Source organism: Molothrus aeneus, chromosome Z, assembly GCF_037042795.1.
Source record: "Molothrus aeneus isolate 106 chromosome Z, BPBGC_Maene_1.0, whole genome shotgun sequence".
NCBI classification, from domain to species: Eukaryota; Metazoa; Chordata; class Aves; order Passeriformes; family Icteridae; genus Molothrus; species Molothrus aeneus.
In genome coordinates this window covers 16,278,329-16,295,196 of record NC_089680.1, presented here as the reverse complement: position 1 = coordinate 16,295,196, position 16,868 = coordinate 16,278,329, and the positions used below count along the sequence as shown (strand labels likewise).

Genomic DNA, 16,868 nt, shown 5'->3' with positions numbered 1-16,868 from the left:
AAGACCTTTCAAAATCATAGAACATAGACACATAGAATAGTTTGGGTTTGAAAGGATCTGTAAAGATCATCTGGTGCAACCCCCTGCCAAGGTCAGGAACATCTTTAACTAGAACATGTTTCTAGGGCCCCATCCAATCTGGGGCCCTAGAATGTTTCCAGGAATAGGATACCTACCACCTCTCTGGGGTGCTCTACCAGTGTTTCACCACCCTCATTGTTAAAAATGCCTCTTTATATCGTCTATTTGTAGACTCTTTTAGTTTAAAATCATTACTCCTTGTCCTATCACAATAGTTCCTACTAAAAACTGTCTCAATCTTTACTGGAAGCCCACTTTAAGAACTGAAAGGTCACAATGAGATCTTCCCTGAAACCTTCTCTTTTCCAGGTTAAACAATGCCAGCTGTCTCAGCCTGTCCTCACAGAGAAGGTTTTCCATTACTCTGATAATTTCTCTTGTTTTCTTCTGGATCTACCCCAACAGTTCCATGTCCTCCCTGTGCTGGGACCCCAGAGCTGGATGCAGGGTTCCAGGTGGGCTCTCACCAGAGCAGAGCAGAGGGGCAGAATCCCCTCCCTCCCCTGCTGCCCACGCTGCTTTGGATGCAGCCCAGGACACGTTTGGCTCTCTGGGCTGGGAGTGCCCATGGCTGGGTCATGTCCAGCCTCTCACCCACCAGCACCCCCAAGTCCTTCTGGGCAGGGCTGCTCTGCTCCCCAGCCTGTGCTGGTGCTGGGATTGTCCTAACCCAGGTGCAGCTCCTTGTACTAGATCTTATTAAATCTCAAGCTGCTCATGTGGACCTGGTTCCTGAGCAAGTCCAGGTCCCTCTGGATGACATTGCATATTTCTGGGTGACATCACATCACATCACATCACATCATATCACATCACATCAATCATCCAAACAGGTCAACTGCACCACTCAGCTGGGTGTCATCTGCAAATTTGTTGAGGGTCCATTTGATCCCATGGCTTATATCATTGAGGAAGATACTTAATAGCACTGTTCCAATACAGACCCCTGAGGCACACCACTTCTCACCAACTCCCATCCAGATATTGAGACATTGACAAGTATTCTGGGGATGACACCACCCAGCCAGTTCCCTATTCACTGACCTCTCCAGCCATCAAATCACACTTTCTCCATCTTAGCAAGAAGTATGTTGTGGGGAACCATGTCAAAAGCTTTACAGAAATCCATACGGATGACCCTTTCCTTACCTGTTAATGGAGTCATTCCACTGTAGAAGGCCACTAGGCTGAGCAGGCAGAACATTTCCCTGGTGAAGATCTGCTGGCTGTCCTGAATCATCTCCCTGTCTTCTGCATGCTTTAGCATAGTGTATTGGGTTTGCATGGTCAGGTTTTGGTAGTGTGGTGCTACAGGGGTGGCTTCTAGCAGAAGCTGCTAGAAGCTTCCTCCAAATCCGGGAGAGCCAGTGCCAAGGCTGGGTCAGTCAGAAATAGTGACAATGCTTCTGTTATATTTAATAATGAAATAAAAGTTATTGTGCAGATGTAGTTGTAACCAGAGAAGAGTGGGGTAAGGACATGCAAGAGGAAAACTCTCCAGACACCAAGATCAGTGCAGAAGAAAGGGGAGGAGGTGCTCCAGGTGCCAGAAGAGAGGTTTTGCTGCAGCCCATGGTGCAGACCATGGGGAGGCAGCTGTGCCTTTGCAGCTCATGGAGCTCCACATCCAAGTGGATGCAGAGATCCACTTATAGCTTCACCTTGGCCTTCCTCACCCCATCCCTGTACAAATGGACTATATTCCTATTGTCTTCTCAGGCTACCTTCCCTGCTTCTGCTATGTATTTGCTTCTTTCCCTTAGTTTTACCAGCAGTTCCCTGATTAGCCATTCTAGACCCCTGTCATCCTTGTCTGATCATTTACGCCTGGGCATAGAAAGATCTTGTGCACTATGGAAGTATCCTTAAATATCTACCAGCTCTGTTTTTCACCCTTGCCCCTGACATAAGTTTTCCAAGGGATTGCGATTTATTAAGCCCTTGAAGAGCTGGAAATTTGCTTTCCTAAAGCTCAGGGTCCTGACTTTGCTCTTCAACTGACTCATATCCCTCAGGACTGTGAATTCCATTAGTGTATGATAACTGCAGCCCAGGTTGCTTCTTATCTTTAGGTCACCAATTAGTTTACTTGCATTGATGACCTATGGGTCCAGGAATACATTCCCTCTGGAAAGGCTTTCTATGGTCACAGGAGTTATAACTGGTGCTATTTCTCTTCTTTGCTTACCTGAAAAATATAATTATAAATAGTTGTCTCTTCAATCGTTTAATAATGCTAACAGGTGTGACCCTAAAAAACCCCTTGACATCATCAGGGATTTATTAGGCTCTAACATTAGTCACCTATGATTTTCAAACACAATGGTATCCAGAACAGACATAAATAACTTTTTACACATTAATAAAATTCCAATTGGTATTTTAAAACTGTGGTTCAATAACTGGAAAACTTTCAGTCTCTTTTGTCCTCTGTTTGTTGTCTGCCCAGTCCTCTTCATCAAAGCCATACATTTAGCAGGAAAAACAGAGGCACAAGCTCTATGCATGTGTGGACACTTCAAAATAAGTCCCCACTGGGCATTTCCATATTACCTGTTTTTATGATCAGTGACTGACACATCTCAAAGTCATTACCTGGTAGGTGGGAGACCAGCCACCTCGATAGAAATGTAAAATGTTAGGTTGCTTTACCAGTACATTATTCTTCAAATCCATATGCTTCCAAACCTGTCTTGTTTCATTGCTATTTTTTTTAATGCATGTGACAATTATAAATAAAAAATGTAATCAAATGTACAGGACATTAGCTTCCCAGTGGTTTCAGCATCCAGTAAGGCACTGGAAGAATTCACCCACAGGTCCTTCCTGTCTTATTAAATGGGACTATAAAGAATTTGTTGAATCTTTATGTCTGTAAGATTTTTTATAGGTTGCAAAGGAGCCCCATATCATATTTGTTAAAAATGGTTGTAAGTTTTGCTAAAAATGAAATTTTATTTGTGAAGGTTTTTCAGGACCACAAAACAGAGAGAAGTACTGTAATTATGGGATTAACTTGGAACTGGGAAGCCAGCTTCTGGTAAATTTTTCATTTTAAATCACTAGGAAGAGTCCAATTGACTGTAATGGGGCCATCATTTCTGTACATACACTTTTCAGTATCAGAAGGCGTTTTCCAATTGCTTGGCTTAGTTGCATCTCCATTAGGCAGAATTTGATCTTGTCCTTCTTTGCTCAGGGCTTATATTCTCTTTGAATTTGCTTAAAGCTCATGATGAGTTGTTTTCCAATGCAGGTGGTCAAAGTGTCAATCCGTGCAAAACAACAGCTGTGTTATGGAACTTGTATAAGATGCAATATCAAACATTAACAGGAGGGGTGTGAAACCCAAAAAAAGCAGGTGCAAAGGTGTTAGGTGTCAGAAGAGATTCTCAGAGGCCTTACTGCTGCAGGAGTTGTCATAAATGTTTTAATAGTTGAGGGGCTAAAGAAGGACACAGATCTATGTTAGGAAATAGGATTATGAAGTTAAGCATGGGAAAATGTGCCAGTTGATCCCCCTCTTGACACTGTGCTTCCAAAGCCTTCTAATTTATATGGCATCATTTTAAAACCACTTCACTATCAGAATAAGTCAGCAGCTAATAATAACAGTCCACTTCACTGGAGAGCTGACCCGTGCTTACCTCGATGCTGTGGTGCCAGTGACCTTTCCTTTACCTTTCACATTAGTTCAGTAAAAGTAGTATCACCTTTCACAGTCTAAAACGTTTTTGTAATAGGGAATGACAGACAAGTAGTTTTACAGCATAAGGGAAGACTTAACAATGACCAAAGGGGCAAAATGTGAGCATTAAAACATGGCTGTATTATTACAAAAAGCATGAATATAACTGTAAAAGAATTCAGTGGTAGGAAAGAGTATTTGGTACTGTTCCAGCCCTGCTTTCTCTCAAAACAGCTCCAAATCTCTTTGAAAGCAAAATAGGCTTTCAAAATTCTAATAATATATCCTCCATTCGTCTGTGAGATAATCTGAGGCAGATTTTATACAGCTACTGAATAGAAGCAGAGAGCAGAACAAATACATAGCACTACCGGACTTGCATGTTTTGTCTTGCAGAAAAAGGTTTCTGGTGCCAACATACCTGGATTGATGGGAATCAAAACAGAGTTAGAGTTGGAGGGAGAGAAAAGCATGCTTTTTCCATAAAGTACAGATGATGAGTGGTATTATTTATTCCTTAAGAAGAATAAAGTTGGAGAGTATAATTGAAATTAATGTATTTAATTTATTACTGAAGATATTTCTATCAGTTGTTAACTAATTACTGGTAGTTATATGATTGATCAACTCTTCACAGCTGTAAAAAGCACCTGATAAGGCTGACTGTCATTTTTATTCATCATCATTGATCAATGTGAAAGATATGAAGACAGAGATAGCCTGATCACTTGAAAGTAGACATCATGCCACAATTTTTTTATCTCATATAAAACTTGGTAAGATCTCTGCCTTTCTAGTCCTGGATAAAAGAGCAGCATAGAATTATACTCAATATAAAGTGGAAGAGATGTTGAATTTGTGAATTCAAAGAAGGATATGTCCCAGTGATTCCTGCTTTTGGCATCCTGAGATGTCAACTCACAAGCCTGGACTTCTGTCATTCTTAACTGTATTACAAAGCAGGATGAACTCAGGTTAAGAAATGAAAGACTGGAAAACTTGTAACAAATACAAAAAATGGAGACATTTCTTCACTAGCTTTTTAGACTATCCATCTAATTAATTATTTTTACTTGTCATAGAGCCATTTACTACTGATGGAGTTTAGAAGGAGATGTGAAATTTTATGAATGATAAAATCAAATGTTATAGAGGTCATGGAAAGGTTAAAATACAGCTTTGTAAGAATAAAATTTCCAGACTTCTCTTATCTTTTACTTTGCAAAATCAACCTATGTTTTTCCTATCCATTTTAATTGATATGTGTTCTACTGGATTCCCCATCACCTGTTATTTCTGTAGCCACATCAAAGTGTTTCTTTCTGGATTAATCCAAGGTGATACTGATAGTCTTGGTTTGCCAAATTCTGTGACTCAAAATTTGAGATTCCAAGTGCCAGTTTACTCGTGCAGTGCGGATGTGGGGTAAAAGTAACCAGTGCCTGCCTGTGTGTAGAGTTTGTATGAAGAATGTGTATGACTATGTGACAGGACTTCCCTTGACTGTGTCTGGTTACACAATGCCCGATTATATGGCTACATCACTGGGTCTGTATGCACCACAGATTCCTGCTGAGGGCTAGCTGCTGCTGACTCCTAGCTTCAGCTATGTCATATGCTGGCTGCCATGTAGTCTTGAGGCTATTATTTCATTTTATCTTGAAATACAGACTTGATCAGTTGAAAATTATATCTGAAGGGTCTGACAGTGGTAGCAGAGGGGCTACAAGTCTCTGGATCACATGTAGGCATCACCATTTAATGACTTACTGTTCTTTTCTGCCCTTATGGTTTCTCTTTGAATAGACTCCTTTCATTGAAGAGAGTTGGTTTAAGGAGAGGCCAGGCTACTTCAAACTGTCTTTAATATAGCTGAAATATTTTTTATTCTTAGATATAAAATGCTCTTTGAAATAGTGGTTAGAGGCAACAAAAAAAAAATTGAGATTAGAGGACCTAATCTGCTGCTTCAGAACTATAGAATGTTTAACTACATTTTTCAAAAAAAGGGAAGAAATGAGAAGGTTCTAAAATTATAGGTAATCTTAAATCTCAATTAATTTCATTGCCATAATTAAAGTCTTGCTATACTTGATATATTTATATTACATACCTGGAGTGGTCCTCAGCATCTCAAGACTAGAAATCAGGAAACCTGTGTCATACTTTCTGCAATGTACTTTTTCACCTTGGTAAGTGACTTCCTGCCACTGTGTTTGTGTTCCATTATTTCCATTTGCTTGTGGTGACTATTAATTGTATCAAATCAGCACAACAGAGAACTCTTACTGTGTGTTTTTTAGAGCTTTGCATCACAGAGATTTACTTCCAGTTTTTTGTGCTCTGGTAATAATGATATTAGTAGAGTAATAAACCCTAAATTGCAGATCTGCTTTACAAAAAATTAAACTCTTAGATGTTATGACATTTGAAATCTCAATAAGCAGTATTATTTTACAAGAATACTGGTGAGGTGTTTGTGCTATATTCTGAGGTTGAACTGTGCTTCTTTGAACTGTGACATAGAAATAGAGATTTTCATTATTTGTGTAAATGTCATTTTCCTCAGAATTCTGCAAAGTAATTTAAAAACGTGTTGTTGCAAATTCTAGAATCTAATTGTGTGTCTTGGTTTGGAAAGACAGGAGTCTGTTAAGGAAGGCAGGAGCCTCCCCTGAAATGGAGAATGTAAACCCTCCTCACCCCTCTGAATTGGTATAAATTTTAAATTAAGGGGCTCTCAGGCAAAAATATGGGAGCAGGAAATAACAGTTCTTTAATAGGAAAAAGAAAAAAAATAAAGTAAACAATGCAGTACACTAGAGCAACACTGACAGAGTCAGAACCCAACCTGACACCCTGTGGGTCAGGGTGTTGATGGCAGTCCAATTGGAAATGTGGCTGCAGTCCTCCTGAAGTATCAGGTGTGGTTCTGTTGGAGCAAGGGGAATCTGCAGAGAAGGATGTATTCTTCCTCTGGAAGAAGAGACAGCTGCTGTTCCTCTGGGGAATCCCATGGAGAAAGCCGTGCCAGTGTGTCAAAATCTTCTGGATTATATCTGGGCAGCAATGCTTGGCTCCTCCCTCTGGGCAGAGCATCTCACAATGGGATGTTATAGTTCTTATCAGTCATGCAGTGACATACACTAGTCTGTTATCAGCAATGTCCCCTCCCCAGGGAGGTGTGAATGTGGTCATTCAGAGAGAGAGATAAAGCAAACTGCCCACTTGACAAAGGTAATCTGCCATACAGATGGTAATGGAAAACACCTTGCATTGCAATCTTCAACATTGTGTAAAGGTTTCATTTTATTGAGAGGTGCAATGATTTTTGGTTATGTTGCTCTTGTGAGGAACATTGTCAAAGAAAAATACATCATGAATTACCAATTTCTCACTCAATTGTTCTAACCTTTATGGCTTTTCCTAATCTTGATTTAGGTCTTTCAGAACTACTGCAAACCAAAAAATTAAAGAAAATAACAAATATTTTTATTCTGTTATTATCTATTGTTCATCTCAAAATCCCATAATTTACCTAGAGGAAAAATTAGGAATTACGGTGGGTTTTGTGTAGTGTTGTTTTAATCAGTGGGAAGTAATTTGGGATGAATTATTGTATATCACATTACATATATATCCAATGATTTATTTGCTCTTTTCACCACTAATGCATAGTGAGTGCAAGAGTTTCATAGAGTTACTTTTTTCATTTTTCCACCTTTTCCCAGGTTTCAGTCAGTTTAAGAAATGTTCTTGCATTAGCTTGAGCTCAGTATTAGGTTTTATTTGCAGTTGTGAAAATCTTGACAGCTTCAGATGCATGCTGTTAATAATAAATGTTACTCCTATGTATTTGCTCAGCAGTCATACCTTTTTTTTTGTTATATTCATGTTTTTATATGCTCAAAGCATTATATAGGTATTTGTAAAATGTCATGGTCACAGAAAATATTATCTGATATTGCACATGATATATACAAATATGTCAAAGTTTTTTGTTTTATTATTAAAAAATTACTGGGGCTGTATATGCCTCTAGCAGCAATATGTAGCTAAACAAAGATAAGTAGCTTGGATGCAATCTAGAGGGAATTGAGTAGTAAAACATCTGTTTGTAAGCTGCTTACATTGATATAGGGCATAGAAATAAAAGGATAAAATGTATCTGAGCTTATACTGTTTCAGTACCATGAAACTGGATTCTACACAATTTGTCTTCTGAACAGCTATGCTGGGACAGGCCAGATGACTGATTTTGTTAGCCATTTATTTCTTGTTTTTTAAGAGACACAGGAAAATATTTAGCAATCCAAGGGGCTTATGGAACAAGCCTTCAGCTGCATTCATGCCTACCTGAGGTACTCTGAGCCAGTGGAAGAGGTCTTGATATAATTTAGACTTAGCAGCTTCCAGAAATACAAGAGCATCTTGGCTACACTGAAGACCTGGCCAGATATATTCTATGCAGGCAGGTGCAATTTTTTCTTATACACCATTTCAGCAAATGCTTCATTAGTGTATAATAGAAAAAAAACCCAATCAACCAATCAAACAACCAACCAAAAATCCCAAGAAAGAGATAAGTTCCAGACTTTCCAGTGAAAAGCAGCTGATGTTTGTAGGCTTGCTATGTAACCATCCTTACCAAAGATTACATGGCTGAGTAGTATTGCTAGAGTACTGCTCTCCAGAACCTGTGTCACATCTCTCTAAATTTCACATTAGGGGAATTCTACCTCTAAAATGCATCTTGAAAGTCCAGCTTCATTGCAAGCTTTCTAAGGTATGTATATGAATAAGTATTCATTTTTATATTTATCAGACACCTAATAAGAACAACATAATTCAATGGATGCCCTAAGGCTACTCAGTCACAGACTGGATGGAGTAGTGCAAAATAGCAATGAAGTACCAAGAACTGTAAGAATTCAAAACTTCATGCTCTTAATTGCACCAACAAGTTCTTAGAAAGTAGCCAGATATCTATTTGTACAAAATCTTGCTCACTGTACACACAACATATGTGCCATTCCTTAGCTTTCTTATCCAAGTCAGGAAAAGACCTCTTGCATATCTGATTATTTTACTAATATTAGCTTTATTTTCAGTTTGGTTTTGCATTTTTATGTCAAAGCACAACATAAAACTTCCTAGAAATACTGTTCTCAAAGAGGGAGAATAGAATCCTTTGGGAAGAGATATAGTCAAAATTTTTCCTGTTAGCTTTGTCACTACCTGAAGGAAAGTAAATAAAAAACCCATGAGTGTCTAGTAGTGCTATAAGAAAGGAAGGAAGAAGAGGAAGAGAAAATTTGCTGTAATCCTGTCAAGCCACAAAGCAGTGGCCTGTTTTGTTGAATTGTTGACAGTGTCCTCAGTTGTAGGTTTGTATACTATCAGTGTCATACACACGTAGTCTGTGAAGTTACAAGAAAAATAACTTTTATAGTGGATATTTTGCAACAATATGCTGCACTAGACATGGTCTAATTCCAGATGGGATATGTCACAGTGTGCAAAGTAGTCTTATCTCCATTGTGAATTTCACAAATATGGGGATATTCTTTATGAAACTCCTGCTTCAAGAAGACAAATCCAGGTCCAAGTTGCAGGGTTCTCCTGCTGGTAGGCAATTGTTCACAACTGCTGTAGTTCTCAGCGCCAAAAATGGCAAGAATCTTGTGCATTTTGGTGAAGTTACTCTGTGCCATGACATAAAAAATTTCCACCATTTCTGTTTGCAAGGCAAAAAAACCACAGAGATGCTTATTCTTGGTATCATAAAGGTGGCTCACAAATTGTAAATCTTCTGACCTCTGCTGCTGAGGTAGAAGTATCTTTTTGGCCATAACATTATGTCTTCCACTCAATTTACTAAGCTGATTTCTGCCTGACATTTCATGAAAGTCTTTTTTCCAAGCTTATCAGGCTATCTCTGCTTGATCTGGTGTAGAACACAGATTGTTGTCGTTGCCCAGCCCCAGTATATATATGGTGAAATAATTTCATCATCAATCATCTAAATAGGGTGATTGTAACAAATTAGAACTACAGAACCACATCCTTTTATTTCTATTGTCTTCTCCCACAGTTTGCCTAATTATTTATTTTGCATCTGTCAATATTGCATCATTACTTGGTTCTCTTGTGCTGATATTACCTCTTCAAACATCCTTGAGAATCTTTTCTTTTGAAGTGAATGGTTACTATTTTGCCAATGTAAAATGAAATAGTCGATGTATTATAATTCTTTGAGCTGTCATCTTTGTTTATAATATATTTTTTAAGCTGCTTCAGAATAAAATTTCCACATCTTGGATGTTTTTCCTACATCCCATTTTGGAAAATAGTGATTTATTTTGGGTTTTAGAATGAGTTTGAATGAGCTCAAATGGGCATACTCAGTTTTTTGAACGAGAAGGGTAACTTCACAAGATGCATTGTGTTGTCATGGCAAACCAGAATCGTTGTACATGCTTAAATCATAAATAAGATGGTTCCGTCTGAATAGTATTTCTTTTGAATACCATTGCTATGCACCTTGAAGCAGAAATGAAAAAATGTTTTTGGCTTTGTCTCTATTCTGTTGTAAGAGTAAACAATATTGATAATTTCTTGGTGAAGGAACAGAATATCTCTTTACAGAGTCTTTTGATAGGTTCAAAGGCACTTTGTCTCCAAATATGCTGGATAGGTTACTTAATGTCTATATGCTACTGACATTGCTGTTCTTCCTCTTTTAATGGTTTTTAATTGAAACATGTGAAGAGTACACTCCCAAAGCGAGCGACTGGACCTATTTAAGTCAATGTAAAATCTTTAATTGACCTTTGGTAGAGCCTAGTTTTCCCTTATAAAGTGTGTCCTTAATTTACAAGTTTTGGAAATTTGAATATGACATGACTTCATGATGGCAAAGCTTATGATAGCAAATAATATATGCAGAGTGTGTAGCTGCAGCATCAAAGCTATGAAAATTTAACATAAGTAATCAATGTAATTTTATTTTTTGGGACAAAAGACATATTTTGGCTTTAGCCCAGGAAATCCTTAATTGGGTACTTAATTTCATACATGTGACTCTTCTGTTGGCTTAGAACAACTCCTATATTTAGACTTAAATACATAATTCACATTCTTAAGGATTTTAATTGTATGATGATATTCCTGTCCTTATTAGTATGTAATTCTTCAATCACCTGTGAATGATTGATACCTGATACTTTTGTGAACATTTTATGTGTTGCATGTATTGCATGTATTTTGTAAATATTGAATAAAAATGATTTCCTCATTTTTTTGTAGAGCTAATGAAAGATTTGTACATACAAAAAACCTGCTTTAATAACAAGCAAAGTCCCTTTCTATGAACTTCTAATACTGAGATTATTGTAGCTATATAAAATATTATATTATATATTTACGTTATTAGACACTAAACTTTAGCTGTTTGGATGACAAATGATGAACAATGAAAGGGGACAATGTTAAGCTTCCAAGTAAATTGTTTGGTATAAGGATAACAGTGTCTGTTGGTGGATTAACTCTACAAAATGTTTAGGATTTTAGCACTGCAAAATCAGAATGATGCCATCACAGTGAAGGTTGTCTTTCACTTACATTTCTTGGGTATAGCTTACCAAGATCCAATCAGTGAGAAATGCCTCTGCTCTAATTAAGGTGCAAACAACACCATATGCTGAAGTTAACAGCACAGATTTTATTTAAGAATCAGTGTGAGGTAGAAAGAAAAAAGTAGAAAAGGCAGAGGGGAGAGATATAAAATAGAAGATATTTTCCACCCATGAATCCAGCAGCATCCCACTGGTCCTTAACCACCCTGGGATTCTTGGTAGTGTGGTTCTTGATGTCTTTCAAAACTCTTATACACTACTTATACAATTTAGCAAACAAAGGAATTAATGCTTATTGGCTACACTGTTATCTTATTCTATTGGTCATGTGATTACCTCACTTGCAATGATAGTAAAGTCCATGTCCTTAGTTTTTCTCTTCTTTTGAGTTGTGTTTCTTGGATCGGTGGGCTGTGAGTTGGTGCTCATGATCTTCCCCTGCAGGAATTACCTTTTATCTAGATGGACATAATTTCAGCACAGTTGCTGAGTTGGCTTTCCTTGAGCCCATAAATTCTGCATTCTTTTTTGTCATTATCAGTGATAGATTCTTCACCCCAAGTTTTGTTAACCTACCCCATGAGATAACACTAAGACAATAGCACCACCTTAATCTTATCTCAAGCTCCTGAAGTGGTGGCTTAATTTACTGTCCAAATTCCAGGTATCCACAGAGGTCTTTTCAGGGGGGCTTTGGTGATTATGGATGCTATCCATACCACAGCTTGGGGTGAGCTTTGTCTGACTGGTGATAAGCATATGAGCAGTTGCTTCTTTGCAGAGTTTACTGCAGTGAGAATTTTTTCTGGATGCATTGTCCAGGATGTAGTACCCTAATCTCACCTCCACCAGTCCTAGAGTCAGCGCCATGCTGTCACTGATCTCACCTCCACCAGGCCTGGAGTTAGTGTCATCCTGTCACTCTGTTCTGTGCTTATCTCATCCCCTGGCAAAGTCCTTCTCCTTAACAGTGTTCGAGACAGACAACTGTGATCTTTAAGGCATTGCACAAGATACAACTAAATGAAGTGCTGTTTGATTTCATGTATTTTTGGGCTTCAGAGGGTTTTGTCCCAGGACACATGACATTAGTACTCTGTTTCTAAGCCATTGGATTGACTGTTGAATGCCTTTGCCTTATCAGGTTTAAGAGTCCAGTTTAGCAGTCTGATGGTGAACTGGGCTATAAATATACAACTATATCTTCTTGAAAGATATATTCTGCCTCTAAAGATTCTTGTACTAAGTTTCTGCAATTGCTGCTTTTATCCATGAATGCCAGTGAGATTAGAGAAGAGTTTACACTTACAGCTCAATGAAAGAAAAGATAGGCACTTGGTTTGAAGTCACCATATCTAAGTGGATGACTATGCAGTTTGCTCCTAGGGTGTTTCTTTTTCATATATATCCTACTGTGTTCAGCAGGTTAATAATGAGTGTCAATCTATGGGAAACAATATATGCGATAGCCTACACTACTGAAGTGGTACAAATTTTATCTGATGTCTCTTCTGAAATTTCTGGGCAAAAGCACATTTGTAATGCATGGATAGACATTCCTTTGCATATCTTATCATGTATTGACTTTGATGGGTTGCAGTTTCTGTTATTTACATGTCACTGGAAATTATGGTATTTTAACAAAATGTTGCGCCTTTTAATGTGTTAATGCTAAGTAGTAGGCAATTCATGGTAAATAAGCATGCAACCTTATTTGCAAATCCCTTTCACAGCAAAAAAGCAGAAGAAAAATAAAACCACACCCATTAATCAAATAATAGTTCAGTTCAGGACATGTTGTCCTCTTCTTTCAACTGGAGGTTTAACTGCCAGAGAGAAAAAGAAGCGGTGGACCTCTACAATGTTATCTGGAATAATTCTATGAGCAAAATAATGAAGATAAATGCTGCAGTTTGTCAAAGAAAAGTAACAGGAATGATTAAACATAAGTACCACAATAAGTCTGTCCAGGTAGCTAGACTATTAAATATGGCTATTTTTAAAAAATTGAACTTGCATAAAGTCTATATAGTGATTGATTCAAAGTTGCATCATAAAGGAAAATAGTAAAAATCAATGTCAAACAGAAATGAATGATAACTTAAAAATTATATAGAACCCACGCTTGTTTGAAAATGAAATGTTGCAAAAGGTGCAAAAATCCATCACTCCTTTAAGAAGAAATAAAATACAGAGTGTTTTCTTCAGAAAATATAATACACAGCTACCATAATTTCCAATGCATCATCTATCAAATGCATTTGTTAGTAACATATCATGAAGATATTAAATTAAAAACTCCATTACGTTTCAACATACTCTATAAAATGGACAGCTTTGTTAAATATTACCCTAAAAGTACAAGTACTGAGGGCTTGCAGCATACACAATATAACTTGGCTCCAAGTGTTCTGTGGCATGCTGAGCTAAAATTTGTATTGATTGAGTAGACGGCCTTGTGTTTTGTTTGTACATTTTTATGGGAATACAAACCACTGAAAATGCATATTTTAATCTAACCAAGTATTAAAGTATTAAACCAATCTATATACCATATTATTTGAAAAATGAAAGAAACAACGATATTTCTTAAAAAAGTAATACTGCTATATTAAGATAGCTTGTAATATTTAATTCAATAAAGAAATTTCAGGGAAGACTTGTTGAAGAAATATAAATTTACCATCTAATCTTAATGTTACCAAGTTGTTCCAGTGTGATGGGTGACTATGTAAAAGTAAAGTGTTTAGGAACTTGAGTGAACAGTAAAGAAAGTATATTTTAATATGGATCTGCTACTCTGTATTTAGAAGTTGTGGCTTTTCTTCTTTGGGGGTGGTTTGAGACTATTTTGGGTGGTATTTAAGCTTGTGGGATATTATTTTAGTTCTGTACTTGCAAAATTTTTGGGAGGAGAGTTTGTTGAAATACATGTATCAGGAGTTTTAGTAAGTTATTCTGAGTTTAGAAAAACTTTAAATATTTGCTTGGGATTTGAAATTGTGGGAATAATTTAAAATCACAAAGTTTTTTCAGTATAAAGATGGTGCCAGTTGTTTTCCATGCTGTCCTGTTGCTACATTTGAGAAGAGTTGTTGTGCTTTCTGTTTTTCTGGAAAATAGATTCAGTATCTGGAAAATTTACAGGATATGATGGAATGTTCATTGTTCTTAGTCAGTCCCCAAAATGACAAAATGGTTGGAAAGTAAAAAGTGTCACAATAAAATGTGTTTGCCTGCTCTGAATCTGTGGTGAGACATATCCATGGTAATGACTCACCAGGACTGTTTTAAGACAGTGAGGGGGGGAGATTTTGAAATTATGCCTTTTACTTCAGGAACTCTGAACCTCTATTATGTTTTTGAAAGATCAACTTCATTGTGTAGTCCTGTGTAATAGAATAGCTTCAGTAAACCTTCCTGAAAATATTTCTCAAGATGATAAGATTCAGCGCTTATGAGGCTATAACTAGAAAAAAAAAAACAGCAAGCAAATAACACCTAAAAAATCCCAAACCAAACAAGAAACCTACATCCCACAAAAAAACCCCAACAACAACAAAAAACCCCAACCCTACAAAAGAAAAAAACAAAACGCAAAAAGCCTCCATCAAAAAGTCGCTAAAGAAACTAGCTATGTCACAACACTATGTTGTGAATATGAAGATTTTAAATAGCAAGGGTTAAATTAAGATAAAAGTCTAGCAGTATTGCAATAACAAGGAGCTGGGATAGATAATATTAAAAAACCTCCAGGTCTTAATTCTTAATAATTAAAAAATAATAGTCAAGGATTCATAATGTACTTTATTACTTTATCATTTGTTCATATTTTATCTTTTGCATGTGTTCTGCTTGCCTTGGAAGTGATAAATGTGTTTGGTTAGAGGGTTTTTTTCTATATTTTAAGGTACTCTCAGGTAAAGGCCAAGGGCATTTTTTTGCTACTTTTTTTTCTGTATCATGATCTGTAGAGTTTGATTGTGATGGTGACTGATGATTAGAACCTCAGAAATACAATTTCTATTCTATAATACTTTTTCTGTTAACTTTTATATTCCTTTGACATTCACTTTAGCTAGCTGCATGGTTTTATGAACATCGGTAGAGTGCATGATTGATTCACTACACATAGAACTCTATTCAACATATTAATTTCTTTAACAGGTATATTTTACATTTGTACTTAATCTTCATTGCATTTAGTGTTTACTACATAAAAATAGAATTCTTTTGAAAATTATTTCAATAAAATATCTATTGTACTTTGTTATATATTTAGTTTGCAGTATGGAAGATGTGTTTTTACAGATCTTTGAAAAATATTGGACCTAATTATCTGTTGGCTTAAATTGATAGTTTCATTTTCTAATCATGTGCAAGTAATACACAGTGCACAGTAGAGTTATAGTGAAGGAAATCTTTGTCATTTTGATAGGGGTTATCACATCTTTGATTTTGAGAATGGTAACCTATTAGTTATAAAAATTGTCTTTTATTACCTCAGAACCAACTAATTTTCTGGTTCCAGACCTGTCATCTAAACCTGTAGGGTTTTAAAGAATAAAAATTTCATCCAGTCTTCTGATGCTGTTGGAAAGTTGATGAACAATTTGGGAGAGTAGGGATTTCTGAATTACTTTTTTTATAAAATGATGACTAGGAGACAAGGCTGGAAAATGGCTGAGTAAAAAAAAAAAGAATTCTTATCTTTCTAAGTGCTTTTAGAGGAATAAAAATGGTTGATGAATGAAATGTCTTCTTGTATTTGCAAAAAGTAACTAAAATAAAGCACCACTTCTTTCTAGCTAAGTAACCTGAAACAGCTCACATACGTGGATGTGTCGGCAAACAAGTTCCATTCTATTCCAATTTGTGTACTCCGGATGTCTAATTTGCAGTGGTTGGATATTAGCAGCAACAGCCTGAAAGATCTCCCGGAAGACATAGACAGGTAGTTTATGTTTTAATTCAATGACAGGTATAGGAATTCTTAAGTGAATTTAGAAAGTAAAAAGCTTCCAAGGGACACTGTTGATAGAAAGTCACATTTGGAATACACATCAAGTATTTTTGCATACAAATATTTCTGTTATTGATGGACTGGGTCTGAGAACAAAAGCTAATTTTACTACCTCGTTGATGACAGTCAGTTAACAAAACATATTTTTTGCTGCTTTCATAATAATTTGTCATTTTGTCTAGACATTGTTTTTTTCGGAAGTTCACCACATATACTCTGCTCCAGTTCCAGCACAGGGAATTCACCATATGGAATTGGCAGCAGTAACTCTCAGGAGGGTAGATGGGGAGGAGAAGGTGAACTAAAGTATTTAAGTTACTCAAAGAGCCTGATAAACTCTGTTAGTAAAGAAGAAAAATATTGGTAAAATTCAAAAACCATATTGATAATCCTCCCCTTCTACTCTGAAGGAAATACAAATGTATGCACATATACTCAT

The 16,868-nt window shown here is 36.7% G+C and overlaps 1 protein-coding gene across 1 annotated transcript in view; it reads left to right on the top strand.

Moving 5' to 3' along the window:
• The window catches only part of LRRC2 (leucine rich repeat containing 2), a 66,275-nt gene that overhangs the window by 44,026 nt on the left and 5,381 nt on the right, over nucleotides 1–16,868 (top strand). Inside the window, exon 5 of the mRNA XM_066569612.1 lies at nucleotides 16,215–16,360. Within this exon, the coding sequence (XP_066425709.1) occupies nucleotides 16,215–16,360 (146 nt within the window). The remainder of the gene's footprint in view (nucleotides 1–16,214; nucleotides 16,361–16,868) is intronic.